Source organism: Mesoplodon bidens (genome assembly GCF_964165515.1).
Source record: "Mesoplodon bidens genome assembly, chromosome: 2".
NCBI lineage: Eukaryota > Metazoa > Chordata > Mammalia > Artiodactyla > Ziphiidae > Mesoplodon > Mesoplodon bidens.
Window position 1 is genome coordinate 69,266,952 of NC_138177.1, and position 13,691 is coordinate 69,280,642.

At 41.8% G+C, this 13,691-nt stretch overlaps 1 protein-coding gene across 1 annotated transcript in view; it reads left to right on the forward strand.

The window, feature by feature from the left end:
- The window catches only part of COPA (COPI coat complex subunit alpha), a 50,873-nt gene extending 39,506 nt beyond the window's left edge, over positions 1-11,367 (forward strand). The window contains exons 18-33 of the mRNA XM_081225902.1: positions 2,613-2,775; positions 2,878-3,024; positions 3,794-3,983; positions 4,106-4,201; positions 5,363-5,451; positions 5,645-5,768; positions 6,643-6,732; positions 6,913-7,022; positions 7,426-7,503; positions 7,667-7,735; positions 8,291-8,427; positions 8,691-8,877; positions 8,976-9,086; positions 9,405-9,566; positions 10,228-10,422; positions 10,690-11,367. Coding sequence (XP_081082028.1) covers positions 2,613-2,775; positions 2,878-3,024; positions 3,794-3,983; positions 4,106-4,201; positions 5,363-5,451; positions 5,645-5,768; positions 6,643-6,732; positions 6,913-7,022; positions 7,426-7,503; positions 7,667-7,735; positions 8,291-8,427; positions 8,691-8,877; positions 8,976-9,086; positions 9,405-9,566; positions 10,228-10,422; positions 10,690-10,749 — 2,008 coding nt within the window. The 3' untranslated portion in view covers positions 10,750-11,367. The remainder of the gene's footprint in view (positions 1-2,612; positions 2,776-2,877; positions 3,025-3,793; positions 3,984-4,105; positions 4,202-5,362; positions 5,452-5,644; positions 5,769-6,642; positions 6,733-6,912; positions 7,023-7,425; positions 7,504-7,666; positions 7,736-8,290; positions 8,428-8,690; positions 8,878-8,975; positions 9,087-9,404; positions 9,567-10,227; positions 10,423-10,689) is intronic.
- Positions 11,368-13,691: the final 2,324 nt, after the last annotated feature.

The window sequence follows — 13,691 nt, forward strand, 5'->3', positions numbered from 1 at the left end:
TTTTTCCCGATATTTAGAAATACAACTAAGTTTGTTTGTTTGTTTGTTTGTTTTTGCGGTATGCGGGCCTCTCACTGCTGTGGCCTCTCCCATTGCGGAGCACAGGCTCCGGATGCGCAGGCTCAGCGGCCATGGCCCACGGGCCCAGCCGCTCCGCGGCACGTGGGATCCTCCCGAACCGGGGCATGAACCTGTGTCCCCTGCATTGGCAGGCGGACTCTTAACCACTGCGCCACCAGGGAAGCCCCACAACTAAGTTTTAAATTAACTTTATTTCAGAGACCTTGCTAGACTCTTTATTAATTCTGTTAATTTATTCATTTATATTTTCTTTTCAAATACTCATAGCATCTGTAGGTAATGACACTTTTGTTTCTTCTTTCCAGCACTTATTCTTTTATGTATTTTTCTTGTCTTACTGCACTGACCAAGATCTCCAGCACAGTGCTGAATAAACACAGTGATAGCAAACTTTCTTGTCTTGTTCCCAATTTACAGGCTGACTTTTCAGTGTATTGGCATTATGTAAGCTTGCTGTAAATTTTTTCTAGATACTTTTTATCTACTGAGGAATTTCTTTGCTATATCGCAAATGAATATTGAATTTTTTTAAACCCCTTTTCTGCATATATTGAGGTAGTCATGCAGTTTTTCTCCTTTTGTTGATTAATGTAGTGAATTAAATTGATTTTTTTTAAATGTTAGACCAACATTGTATTCCTTATACAAATCTAACTTGGTCATGATGTTTTACCCTCTTCAAATATTGCTTGTTTCAGTCACTAGTATTTTGTTTAGGATTTTGCATCTTTGTATATATATGTGTGTGAGATTGCCCTGTGATTTCCCTTTTCCTTTCTGTCCTTGTCAGGCTTTGGTATTGAGGTAGTGCTAATTTTATAAAATAAGCAAAATAATATACTTTATTCATCTGTTCTCTCATTGAGTTTGTATAAGATTGGAATTAATTCTTCCTTGAATGGTAGGTAGAATTTGCCAGTGTAGTCATTCAGGCCTGGTACTTATAGGAGGATTTTAAAATATGATTCAATTAATTTTGTGTAATAATTACAGGACTGTAGGGGTTTTCTATTTCTTTTTAGTTAATTTTGGTAAATTTTACTCTTCTGGGAATTTGATCATTTAAAAACATTTATGCATATCCTCATTCTGCAAGATCTATAGTGATATCCCTTTTTGCATCCCTATTATTGCCATTTCATCCTTTTTTTCTTTTTTTTTAAAATAAACTTATTTATTTTGTTTATTTACTTTTGGCTGTGTTGGGTCTTCGTTGCTGCCCGCAGGCTTTCTCTAGTTGCGGTGAGCGGGGGCTACTCTTTGTTGCGGTGCATGGGCTTCTCACTGCAGTGGCTTCTCTTGTTGTAGAACATGGGCTCTAGGCAGGCGGGCTTTAGTAGTTGCAGTGCGTGGGCTCAGTAGTTGTGGCTCGTGGGCTCTAGAGCACAGGCTCAGTAGTCGTGGTACACGGGCTTAGTTGCTGCGCAGCATGTGGGATCTTCCTGGACCAGGGCTCAAACCCGTGTCCCCTGCATTGGCAGGCGGACTCTTAACCACTCTGCCACCAGGGAAGTCCCCATCCTTTTTTTCTTAATTAGCTTCATGAGAGGTTTATCAGTTTTACCCAGCTTTTGCCTTTATTGAACTTCTCTATTGTACTTTTGTTTTCTATTTCTTAATTTCTACTATTGACTTTATTTTTTCCTTCTAAGTACACTCTTTGTTTTAACTTTAAAAAGAACCACAAGGGGGGCTTCCCTGGTGGCGCAGTGGTTGAGAGTCCGCCTGCTGATGCAGGGGACACGGGTTCGTGCCCCGGTCCAGGAAGATCCCACATGCCGCGGAGCAGCTGGGCCCGTGAGCCATGGCCACTGAGCCTGCGCTTCCAGAGCCTGTGCTCCACAACGGGAGAGGCCACAACAGTGAGAGGCCCGCGTACTGCAAAAAAAAAAAAAAGAGCCATAAAATTTTTGAGTTGGATGCTTACTAATTTTTAGTCTTTCTCCTAATATTAAGCATGTAGGCCTCATTAATTTTCAGTCTTTCTTCTAATATAGTATATGCACTTAACACTATAAATTATCCATCAAGTGTTGTGTTAGCTATAGCCACAAGTTTTAATCTGTAAACTTTTAATTTTTATTCAGTTTAAAATATTATGTGCTTTGCATCATTTCTTTGTACATCAGAAGTCTTCACATCTACCTCTCTTCCACTTTCACTTATAGCTTATAAGGAAGGATTTAACTGTTCATAGTGGCCTAGTGATTATATATCAGAACTTAAGATTTAACTTTTGGTCTGGTTCTGATAGCTGTGTCTGTTAGATCCTAGAGTACTAGCTTATAAAGAGAAATCATACCATCTGCCCCATCTTTTCCCACTTCATACAAGAGAATAAAATAAATTAATTTGGCATTTAGTTCTGCTCTTTTTTGAATCACTTCCCATCTATACTATTGTTCAAATGACACTTGACAAAAGGGTAATGAGAAGATAGAAGGCTGGGTCCTAGGCTTGTTTTATTTCTTTACAGGCTGAATTTACTCCTACACTGGCTTAAAGTTGTGCTCTCTAACTCTTATTCTTAGGGACTATGGGATCATCCGAACTCTGGATTTACCTATCTATGTCACACGGGTGAAGGGCAACAATGTATATTGCCTAGATAGAGAGTGTCGTCCTCGGGTGCTCACCATTGATCCAACTGAGTTCAAGTTCAAGCTGGCCCTGATCAACAGAAAATATGATGAGGTATGAAATGAGGAAGCATATTAGGAGTATTGAGAAGGGCAGCACTCCTTTTTTCCTATAAGTGATCTCTATTTCCTGCCCTAACCCTCCCCAAATGTCTAGGTACTACACATGGTAAGGAACGCCAAACTTGTGGGCCAGTCTATCATTGCATATCTCCAGAAGAAGGGATATCCTGAAGTGGCACTGCATTTCGTCAAGGATGAGAAAACTCGCTTTAGTCTGGCACTGGAGTGTGGAAACATTGAGGTGAGAGAAGAAGTATGGTTATAAGCCCCATATTGTTGTAGAGGAGGTGAGAGGGTTAGGGTGGCATTGGGAAGACATTATTCTGGGCTTGCTTCTTCAGCCAATATAATGGAATTTAGAATTTTTTTAGTTGTTAGATTGAGCTATCTTCCTGTTGCTGTTTGCCCATCTTTGCTTCTGCCCCAGCATTTCTATTGTTGTTGTCGCTCTGAGTTAATCTGAATTCAGTAACTTTTAGAACAGGACCAAGATAGCATAGAATTTGAAAAATTTCATTATTTCCTTGACATTTGACTTGCTAACTGGCGGCTTAGATGAAGGAGTACTTATTAAATGTTGAGGCCTAGAATCTATAGGCATTATTTTTAAATGGGGAGAAGCCTAAAGAAAATTGACTTTCCAGTTCTGAACTTCCTTCTTATTTCTTCTGAGGAGCCCCTGTGGATCTTCAAACCTGGAAAATGGGAAATATGATAGCTAAGCAAGAATTGGCCTTAGGGAATCAGCAACTGCTAGAAGATGATTTTGTTGTAAAAGTAAATTTCTGAGGAGGAGGATAATGTGATGTGATTCTTCTATCCATGGATCCTAAGGGATCTTATTTGTTGATTGAATTTTCAGTAGTATTAGATTGAAAACAAAGCTAGGAGGATTGAAAGTGTAGAGTTCCTTGGGAGATTTACTTAGAGATGGACATTTTGACTGTAGTCCCTGGTTTTGAGTCACAATAACCTCCAACCTGTTAACTCTAATTCTTGGGATTCTTTAGATTGCTCTGGAAGCAGCCAAAGCACTGGATGACAAGAATTGCTGGGAAAAGCTGGGAGAAGTGGCCTTACTACAGGGGAACCACCAGATTGTGGAAATGTGTTATCAGCGCACCAAAAACTTTGACAAACTTTCCTTCTTGTACCTTATCACTGGTAATCTAGAGAAACTTCGCAAGATGATGAAAATTGGTGAGACCCCAGAAACTAAGGATGGGAAAAGGGGTCCTTGGGGGAAGGAAGAAGGCAAATAGAGGCAAGAGAGAACTTGAGAGAGAAGACCTAACTTGGTGTCTCTTATTGACTTGGTGCAGCTGAGATCCGAAAGGACATGAGTGGCCATTATCAGAATGCCCTCTACCTGGGAGACGTGTCAGAGCGTGTACGGATCCTGAAGAACTGTGGGCAAAGTAAGTATCCAGGACTCACTTCCTTTGGGGCCTTAGGAAGTATTTTCTCTTTATGGTGAGTTATTCATGTGTAGTAGTGAGGGATTTCCCTTCATTGCACATTTTTTCAAAAGAGACGGCATGCTCCTACCATGCTCAGAGACTTTCTTCAAAGCCAAATGGAGGGACAGCCAGAAAATATAGTTTGGCTAGGCACTCTTAGGAAAATAGTTAATATCTTGGGGGAAGTGGGTTTTAAAAAGTCCTGGAGCAGATACCATAGTAAATGTGGTTGGTTGAATGCCATTAGAGTTTTATTCTTTTACTTCAAATCTGGAGGTTTCACCCATTTATTTATTCATTTTATATTTAAGGGGTATTTTTTGAGAACCCACTGTATACCAAGCATTATACTAGCACTTGAGATACCTTAGGGAATAAGAAGGGTGAAAGATGTGGTGTGGACCAAGGTGCTAGCTGTGAATGGGTGAGCAATGGTCAGATTCGGCATATATTTTAAAGGTTTAAAGAACCAACATGATTTGTCGAAGGGGAATGGTTGGGGGGATGTGAGAGAGAGGAGACTGGGATGAGTCCAAGGTTCTTGTTAACACTGATGATAGATCTTGAGGATAAGCAACTGTTTTAGTTATTTATTTCTATATAACAAATTACCCAAAACTTAGTAGTTTAAAACAACAGTGTTGATTGTCTCAGTTTGCAGCATGACTTAGCTGGGTGCCCCTGGCTCAGTGTCTCTCATGAGGCTGCAGTCAAGGTGTTGGCCAAGGCTGCAGACATCTCAAGGCTCAAGTAGGGGAGGATCCACTCCCACATTCGCTCTGTGGCTGTGGGCAGTCCTCAGGTCCTCACTGGCTATTGGCTGGGAGATCTCAGTTTTCTGCTCTGTAGTCTTTTCCCTAGGGCAGTTCACAGTATGGCAGTTGGTTTCCCTTAGAGCAAATGAGGGCACCCAAGATGGAAGCCATAGTCTTTGTATCCTAATCTCAGAAGTGACATCCCATCATTTCTCCCACACACTGTTCATTAGAAGCGAGTCAATAGATCCAGCCCACACTGAAGGGAAGGGGATTATGCAGGGACTTGACCAGGAGGCAGACATCAGGACACCAGTATTCACTTGGAAATGTACCTATACCACAAAGTCTGTTTTCTTAACAGAGTCGCTGGCCTATCTCACAGCTGCTACCCATGGTTTAGATGAAGAAGCTGAGAGCCTGAAGGAGACATTTGACCCAGAGAAGGAGGCAGTGAGTCTTTATTTACATAAGTATCTCTGATTACAGGATTAACTCTGAGATCTTGGGACTATTTAAACCTACAAATGTCACTCCCCACCTGGTTACCAGGAGAGGCAGAGAAACAAATGAGATCAAAGGAGGCTCCATAACCTTCCCTAGATGGTTCCTGAGAGCTGTTTGCTTTTAACCTTCCATCTTTCAGATTCCAGACATTGACCCTAATGCCAAGCTGCTTCAGCCACCTGCACCTATCATGCCATTGGATACCAATTGGCCCTTATTGACTGTGTCCAAAGGGTTCTTTGAAGGCTCCATTGCCAGCAAGGGTAAGTGCCCGCTTCTTCCATAGCATTTTTGTTGTGTGCTTGTTTTCTGAAAAGCTGTCCTAGAGAGTACCATTAACTATTCTGTCCTTTTCATCTGTCCTTTATTCTGTGTGATGCCTCATGCAACACTGAGATGCCAATTAAAGTTACGGTACGGTCTTAAAAACTAAATAAAAGCATTATGGCATCATTAAAATTTGGAAAATAGGAGGGAAAAAAAGAGATGTTTCTTAGTCCATGGCTCTAACTAACAACCACTGTTAACATTTTGGTGTATTTTCTTAGGTTTTACCATATATGTAATCATACTCTCCATTCTGTGTTTTATCATTCATGACATACAATCTTAAGGTACTAACTCAGCTACCTCAATTCTGTCATGTGGGTATAGCCACTACCACTCCCACCCTTACACTCCTGTTTTCTCGGCTATGTCTACTAGTTTGTTTCTCCCAGCTGAGAGCCTAAATAGACCCTTGGGCATTTCGTGCCCAGTCCTGCTTTTTCTTCCATATCCTCTCATCTAGCCTTTGTCCTCATGCCCTGTACACACTGTAGTGGTGGTAACTTAGCAAAGATCTCAGCAAGAAATGCCAAGAGTTGGCACCAAAGGCTGGTTGGTAAGAAATTGTTTGAGGCAGTTTTTGGTGGCAGGAAGGCCAGTTGTTTTCATCTCTCTTCTATTCCCTCTCTCTGTGAAACCTATGCTAACCAAGTTAGCATAATATAGATATCACAAAAATAAACAAAAACAGTAAGTGGACAGAACATTGGCACCTGCTTCTGTAAGGATGCAACAGTTTGCCTGCAGAGGAGGCCATATCTCAGACTTAGCTGGCTGTAACCAGCTCCTTTCTGTTCCTTCCCTCTGTAGGGAAGGGAGGAGCATTGGCTGCTGACATTGACATTGACACTGTTGGTACTGAGGGCTGGGGAGAGGATGCGGAGCTGCAGCTGGACGAAGGTATGCATGTTCTTCTAGGAGTGTTCTGGGCAGATGGGCTCCCTGGAGTGGGACTGGGTTGTGGGGCAGTTCTGCAGGGTGCTGGACCATAGGACCAACAAGGATCCCAGTGTTTTCCTTTCCTTTGGCTAAAATTGTGTCACTTTGAGAATCTATGTTGAGCCTGGATTTTCCTTACAGATGGGTTTGTGGAGGCTACAGAAGGTTTGGGGGATGATGCTCTTGGCAAGGGACAGGAAGAAGGAGGTGGCTGGGATGTGGAAGAAGATCTGGAGCTTCCTCCTGAGCTGGTATGTGGAATTTTCACCCTTGTAAGGTTCTCTCCATTTCTCCCTATGCAGGCCGGAGGCCTTATCACCCCCCCAACACCTGTCCTGAGGTCCCTGAACGGGAGGGGGTCTGGATCCTCCTAGTCTGATGCTTATCTCCCATTTGAAAGAAAGAAGAATAAGATTAACTAGGGTTGTGTCAGTGTCATCTTATGAAAAGGGAGCAAGCTTTTTTGCCTGATTGGAGCTTTTGGTGTATCGTTTTGTTACTGGGGAAGCTTCTCCTATTTTGAGAGTCATCTTCCACAACCACCACCCCTCCTCCCCAACAGAGGCTGGGAATAAGGTAGAGTTATGTTTAGATTTATCAGGGCAAATTGCTTGAATGGCTTAAAAAATGACTCACTCTTTTTTTTTCCCCTAGGATATACCCCCTGGTGTAGCTGGTGGGGCTGAGGATGGGTTCTTTGTGCCCCCGACTAAGGGAACCAGCCCAACTCAGGTAAGCAGGGAAACAGTCCTGTAGGGATAAGTGTTTCTGAGCTAGCTCTCCTTGATTAATGTGTAAATAATATCGACACTCTCCTATTACAGATACAGAGTAGGACTATTGGGAAGAGAAAGAGCGAAATTTCACTTGTCTTGGGTTTTCTGTTTCTTGTTAGATCTGGTGCAATAACTCTCAGCTTCCAGTTGATCACATCCTGGCAGGCTCTTTTGAAACAGCCATGCGGGTAAGTCTTAAAGCTACCTTGGCTTTTGTTGAGTGTGCCTTACCTAGGGTCCCAGGGGGATGATCGATTCATCTTAAGCAAATGGAAATTATTATACCCACAAGGGCAGAGGTGTATATTTAACGTGGAAGTCTTTGGTCTTGCCTAAGGAAACTTGCCTCATAAGGCTTTCCTCTTATGTGCTTTCAATCTGGCTTAGTAATCTCGTAAGGTGGATTCTTCCAGCCATCTTCCACCCATTTATAGCGTGCTTTCTGGCTCACATCGATGAAGTGAGCACCCCTTAATGAACAGGTGTATTTTTTGAACACTAAGCCATGTGCTATAGTAACAATAACAACCACAACTGCAACAGCCACTGACATTCAGTGTTGACTGTGTGCCAGGCACTATCATAAATGCTTTATGGGTATTATTAAATGAGGTAGATCCTATAATTAAATATAATTTACTGATGAGGAAACAAGTACAGAGAAGTTAAGTACGTTGCCCACTGTCAACTAGTTTTTAAGTAGCAGAGCCCAAATCTTATGTTTCTTTCCTCTTGTATTCCAGCTCCTTCATGACCAAGTAGGGGTAACCCAGTTTGGCCCCTACAAGCAACTGTTCCTGCAGACCTTTGCCCGAGGCCGTACCACCTATCAGGCCCTGCCCTGCCTGCCCTCCATGTATGGCTACCCTAATCGCAATTGGTAAGGCCCCTTGCTCCTGGCTTCTCTCTGTTCCAACTTAGGGTCGATATTTCAGATGGTAACCCCAGAGACAGAATTGTCCCAGAGCTGAGGTTTCCTAGTAGGAGAAGATCTCTGGCTTGGCACACTCTGTCAGGTTTGGTTTACACCCGCTGCATCCATTTCCCTCGCTTCTTTCAGAGCAGGGTATTGTGATCATGTTGCCAGAAGAAGAGGTTAAGTCCTAGTGGGCTCCTGATGGTCCTGTCTTCTTCCTCGTTCAGGAAGGATGCAGGGCTGAAGAATGGTGTCCCAGCTGTGGGCCTGAAGCTTAACGACCTCATCCAGCGCTTGCAGCTGTGCTACCAGCTCACCACAGTGGGCAAGTTCGAGGAGGCTGTGGAAAAATTCCGTTCCATTTTACTCAGTGTGCCACTTCTTGTTGTGGACAATAAACAGGAGACTGCAGAGGTAAGAGCAGTCATAGTGTCATAGTCACACTTGTCATAGTGCTGGGCACCCCCACCTTCTGGCCTCTGTACCATGACCTTCTTTTGCCCCCTCTCCAGGCTCAGCAGCTCATCACCATTTGCCGTGAGTACATTGTGGGTTTGTCCATGGAGATAGAAAGGAAGAAGCTGCCCAAAGAGTCTCTAGAACAGCAGAAGCGCATCTGTGAGGTAAGACCTCTGGGCCTCCAAGCAGTACAGAGGCGTCTTCCCTTTTACCCACTATTAGGTCTGAATTCTTTAGGTCTCAATATGGGGAGTAAGAGAAATTTGGGCCCATTTCTGTGAGGAAAGGATATATTTCTCCACCTGTCTTCCTCATCTCATCAGTCCTCCATAACTAGGAGGCAGAAGATTTCTCTGCTTTATTGCCAATCCTGTTTTTATTGGGTTGTCTTGCTGTGTTTCTAATGCATATGTGACCCCTTATAAATGACCTATCCCAGCTTTACCATCAGCGTGGCATGTGTTCCTCCTTCTGTCCACCAGATGGCAGCCTATTTCACCCACTCAAACCTGCAGCCAGTGCACATGATCCTGGTGCTACGTACAGCCCTCAACCTCTTCTTCAAGCTCAAGAACTTTAAGACTGCTGCCACCTTTGCTCGGCGCCTGTTGGAACTTGGGCCCAAGCCGGAGGTGGCTCAACAGGTATATGGGAACCCCTTTAGTGAGCGTAGGGGAACTAGATCTGCTCTTACATGGAGGGAGTCGAAGACCAAGGTCCTTGTCTCTGAAACAAAGTGCTGTATAACAGCATTCAACAAAAAGAGCCAACAAAATACCATCCTCTACTTACTGGCATGGGGACCTCCCTTTGTTCCTGGAAACTGAACTAATATCTTACTCAGACATGGCACCACTGTGAGAGTGTGGCCTGCAATATGGAACAGGTCCTCTGTACCTGAAAATCAACCCAATCCTGTCCTTAAGTTCTAGATTTCCCCTCACCACCACCACTAGCCTCCATATACATGTCCCATTACTTGTGTTTTCCAAAAGCTTTCTATTTGTGCAGTGAAAGCCAGTTTTAACCCTTTCAGGACTAACCCTGAGAATTCTCAGACTTAGTGGAGGAGTATGAGTCTAGATCCATGGAGCCACTTTGGGATAGAGAAGGAGAAAGTCTGATACAACAGGAATGGCAACTGTTACCCCTTCACATATGACCTATACAGAGGACGTATTCTGTATTCATTCAGTACAATTGCATCTACATCAAAGAAACTACTAAACCATGGTGATGAGATCATTTGAGTTGTGGTATGCAGCTTTCAGTCCTCTTAAATAAAATATTCCTTCACTCTTTTAGACCCGCAAAATCCTGTCTGCCTGTGAGAAGAACCCCACAGATGCCTACCAGCTCAGTTATGACATGCACAACCCTTTTGACATCTGTGCTGCATCTTATCGGCCCATCTACCGTGGAAAGCCAGTGGAGAAATGTCCACTCAGTGGGGCCTGCTATTCGCCTGAGTTCAAGGGTCAGATCTGCAGGGTCACTACAGTAAGTACTGTCCTTGAGAAATACATCTAGAATTCATTCTGTCTTGAGGGAAGGACCAACTAGCATGTTGGTCCTTTTTGTCTCCTGTATTTCCCCCTCACACCTTGAGGCAGTGACACTGGAGGAGGGTAGAACTTCCCACTGCTCCTTCCAGTCAGTAACAATAACAAACCACTTTACTGTGCTCACTGAGGTGTGGAGGGAGTAGGCTTTCTAGGCTTCTCACCCTCACAAATCCCTAACTTTCTTCTATTTCTTCTTCCCTAGGTGACAGAGATTGGCAAAGATGTGATTGGTTTAAGGATCAGCCCTCTGCAGTTTCGCTAAGGCCTGCTTCATGTGTGTAGGGTTAAGCACCATGTTTTCCCACAGACAGTTAGCCTTTATATCCTTCTAACTCCTTCTTCCTCAACTACCCTTCATATTATTGATGGTTAGCTCTCTCTACCCTAAAACCTAATATCCTTTTCTCTTCTTCTATGGCTAATCAAAATGTCTAAACCTGACTTTTTTTTTTTTTTTTTTTTTTTTTTTTTGCCTCTGAGGACCTCTCATCTCAAGGTAACTACAGTTGTGGTCACGATTGGCCTTGCCTTCCCAGCTTAGATCGTTCAAAGAACATTTGTGATGAACATTTGTGAAATAAATTCCTTCTATATTTATTCCTTCCCTCCCCACCACCTTTGTGTACTTTTTGTTGGAAAGGAATGAGATGTAATAAATAAGATAGCATCTTTTACTCAGTCATAACAAGCTGTTAGCCATCCCCATTTTCCTTGGGCATTTAAACTCCGAGGCAGATATCCTCTGTGTGGCCAGAAACTTAAAGTCTGAGAAGAAACTATTTGATTTTCCAGAAATGCACATCACTTTTTGTTGACTTGTTCTTTACAAAGATTGTTCTTGTATTTTGTTTCTCACACTAAATAAAGTAAATTTCTACGAGAGCTTTGTGGCTTGCCATTTGTTTCCTGGACACTCTCATGTTCCTACTTACTCCACGTAGCTGTCCCATCAAAGCAGATACCTTTCCTTCAATAATTATTTTTAATTACAAAGGTAATAAATACCTATTTGTTTTTTAAAGTACATATATTTCATAGGATATAGTGAATTGCTGTGAGAATGGTAGAAAGCAAGTAGTTCCCCTATTCCATTATTGACTGCAACTTCCATCTATTGCTAATTATAGAGTGTATTCATTGAGCACCTGCCATGTACTTGGTACTGTTCTAGATGTTTTATGTGATATATATGTGATTAATTGGTAATACATTGTATATAGTACAGAAATTACAATGACAATACAGAATTTTGCTTGTCATGTACTAAGATTAATTCCGTAGAGTGATGTACTGTGCCTTTGATTAAAATATATACTTTTTTTCATTTTAAATTCATGTTTTCAATAAACAGTACATTCATATAGTTCAGAAATCAGTAAATGTAAAAAGCTATTCTGTAACATCTTCCTCCCACCCTTTTCGTCAGCCACCCAGTTCCTATCGCCTTCCCCAAAACAGGTAACTGCCGTTGTTAGCTTCCTTATATCCTGCCAGAGATTTTTTGATGTATAAACAAGCAGTTATGAATATGTTCTTCCCTATCCCCCTGTTATACCTAAATGGAAGCATACTAATGATTTTAAGTTGCCTTTTTATTCATGGATATGTGAGTTATTTCCAGTCTTTGGATATTATAAACAGTGCTGCAATGAGCAACTTGAACATACATTGGACGGGTGTGGAAAGTGAATCTGAGGATAAACTATAAGTGTAACTCCTGCTGTCAAAGAGGGCAGGGCTTTGTATCTTTTTAGCTTTAAAAGATACTTTCTTAAACAGAATCCCCAAATTAAGCCTGCCCTCTCAAAAATTTGCACACTACTTTCATAACACTTTCTCAAGTTATAAACATTCTTTCTGTAGCCATAGGCAAGTTGATGAAAAATTTTGGCAAAATGGCAAAAATTTTCTGTAAGTTTAAAATAAATTATAAAATTAATTTTGCATACCAACAAACGTTCTGAACTGAGGGATATGAAAAAAGTGGACAATCCTCATGAAGCTTATGTAATTGGGGAAACAAAATGGATACATGTGAAATAATTAAATACCAGGCAAGAATTTGAAGTTGGTTAATAAACAGTGGAGAACCATTAAGTCCTTACTTGAGAGAGTGATATAAAGAAAATGTTGTAACATACTGTTTTGCAACAGTGTTCACTATACGTGAAAGGTGGGAGGTGAGTAAATACTGAGATGAGGTGTTAGGCTTATCAATAGTAAAGCAAGTTTAAGAAATAGTGCAAAGGAAGAATCGTGCTTATTTTCAACTCCATCTTAATTCTCTTATTTACCATCTGATGTTTTCCTTATTAACATACTTATATTACCATATTAATGTAAAGCCAATATAAATACCTGTAATGTGTGCATGGTATAGTCATATTAGAGATAACACATGTTAAGCCGTTTGGAGTTGAATGAGAAAGTTAACCTGGAATAGATGTTACAGATGTTTGGGAGAAAGAGATTAATCAGGGAAGGACCTTAGAGTCCCAAGCTTAATGTTACATATTTGTAGTATGAGTCCTAGAGTGGTGAAGGGTTTTGAACAAAGCAATTTAATGACAAGAGTTGGGACTGGAATTTAGGTCTTCTGACTCCAGAGTGTTTTCTCCCAAATCACAGTACTTGTGCCTGGAAGAACACAGTAGGTTTTGCACAGGTATGATTTTAAAGTCTGTGCCCTATATGTCAAGGAAAGAGTAAGTACCTAAACTGGTGTTTGACACAAGTACTCAAGTGTGTGTTTTGGAAGATAAGGATGAAAGTCATGAAGTAACTTTTTTCACTTAGTGTGATTTCTCCCTTTTAAACTTTATGGTACTTTATCCTTACTTCTTATAAGACACTTAACCTTGTGCCATACTTACTGTGTGTATGTCTAATCCTACCTCCAGCCTAATCCCCAGTCAACAACCTTACAGCAAGGGCTGGTCCTGATTTCTCTCTCTGCCCTCCACTGTGCCCAGCATAGGATATTAAACAACAACAGATGCCTTCCAAGTGCTGAGATAGGTTTGTCTCAGGCAGTTGATGCATTCTCACAGATCTGAATAGAACAATTCCAGAGGAGGGAAGGGATGTCTGGAGTTGCCTTTATCTGAGCCTCCTCCAACTACACTCCATTGAGTTCTGCGTAGAGAAAAGGAGATAGGGAAGGCAGGTCTGTTACCACTACATTCCAATTGCCTCCTTGCTTAG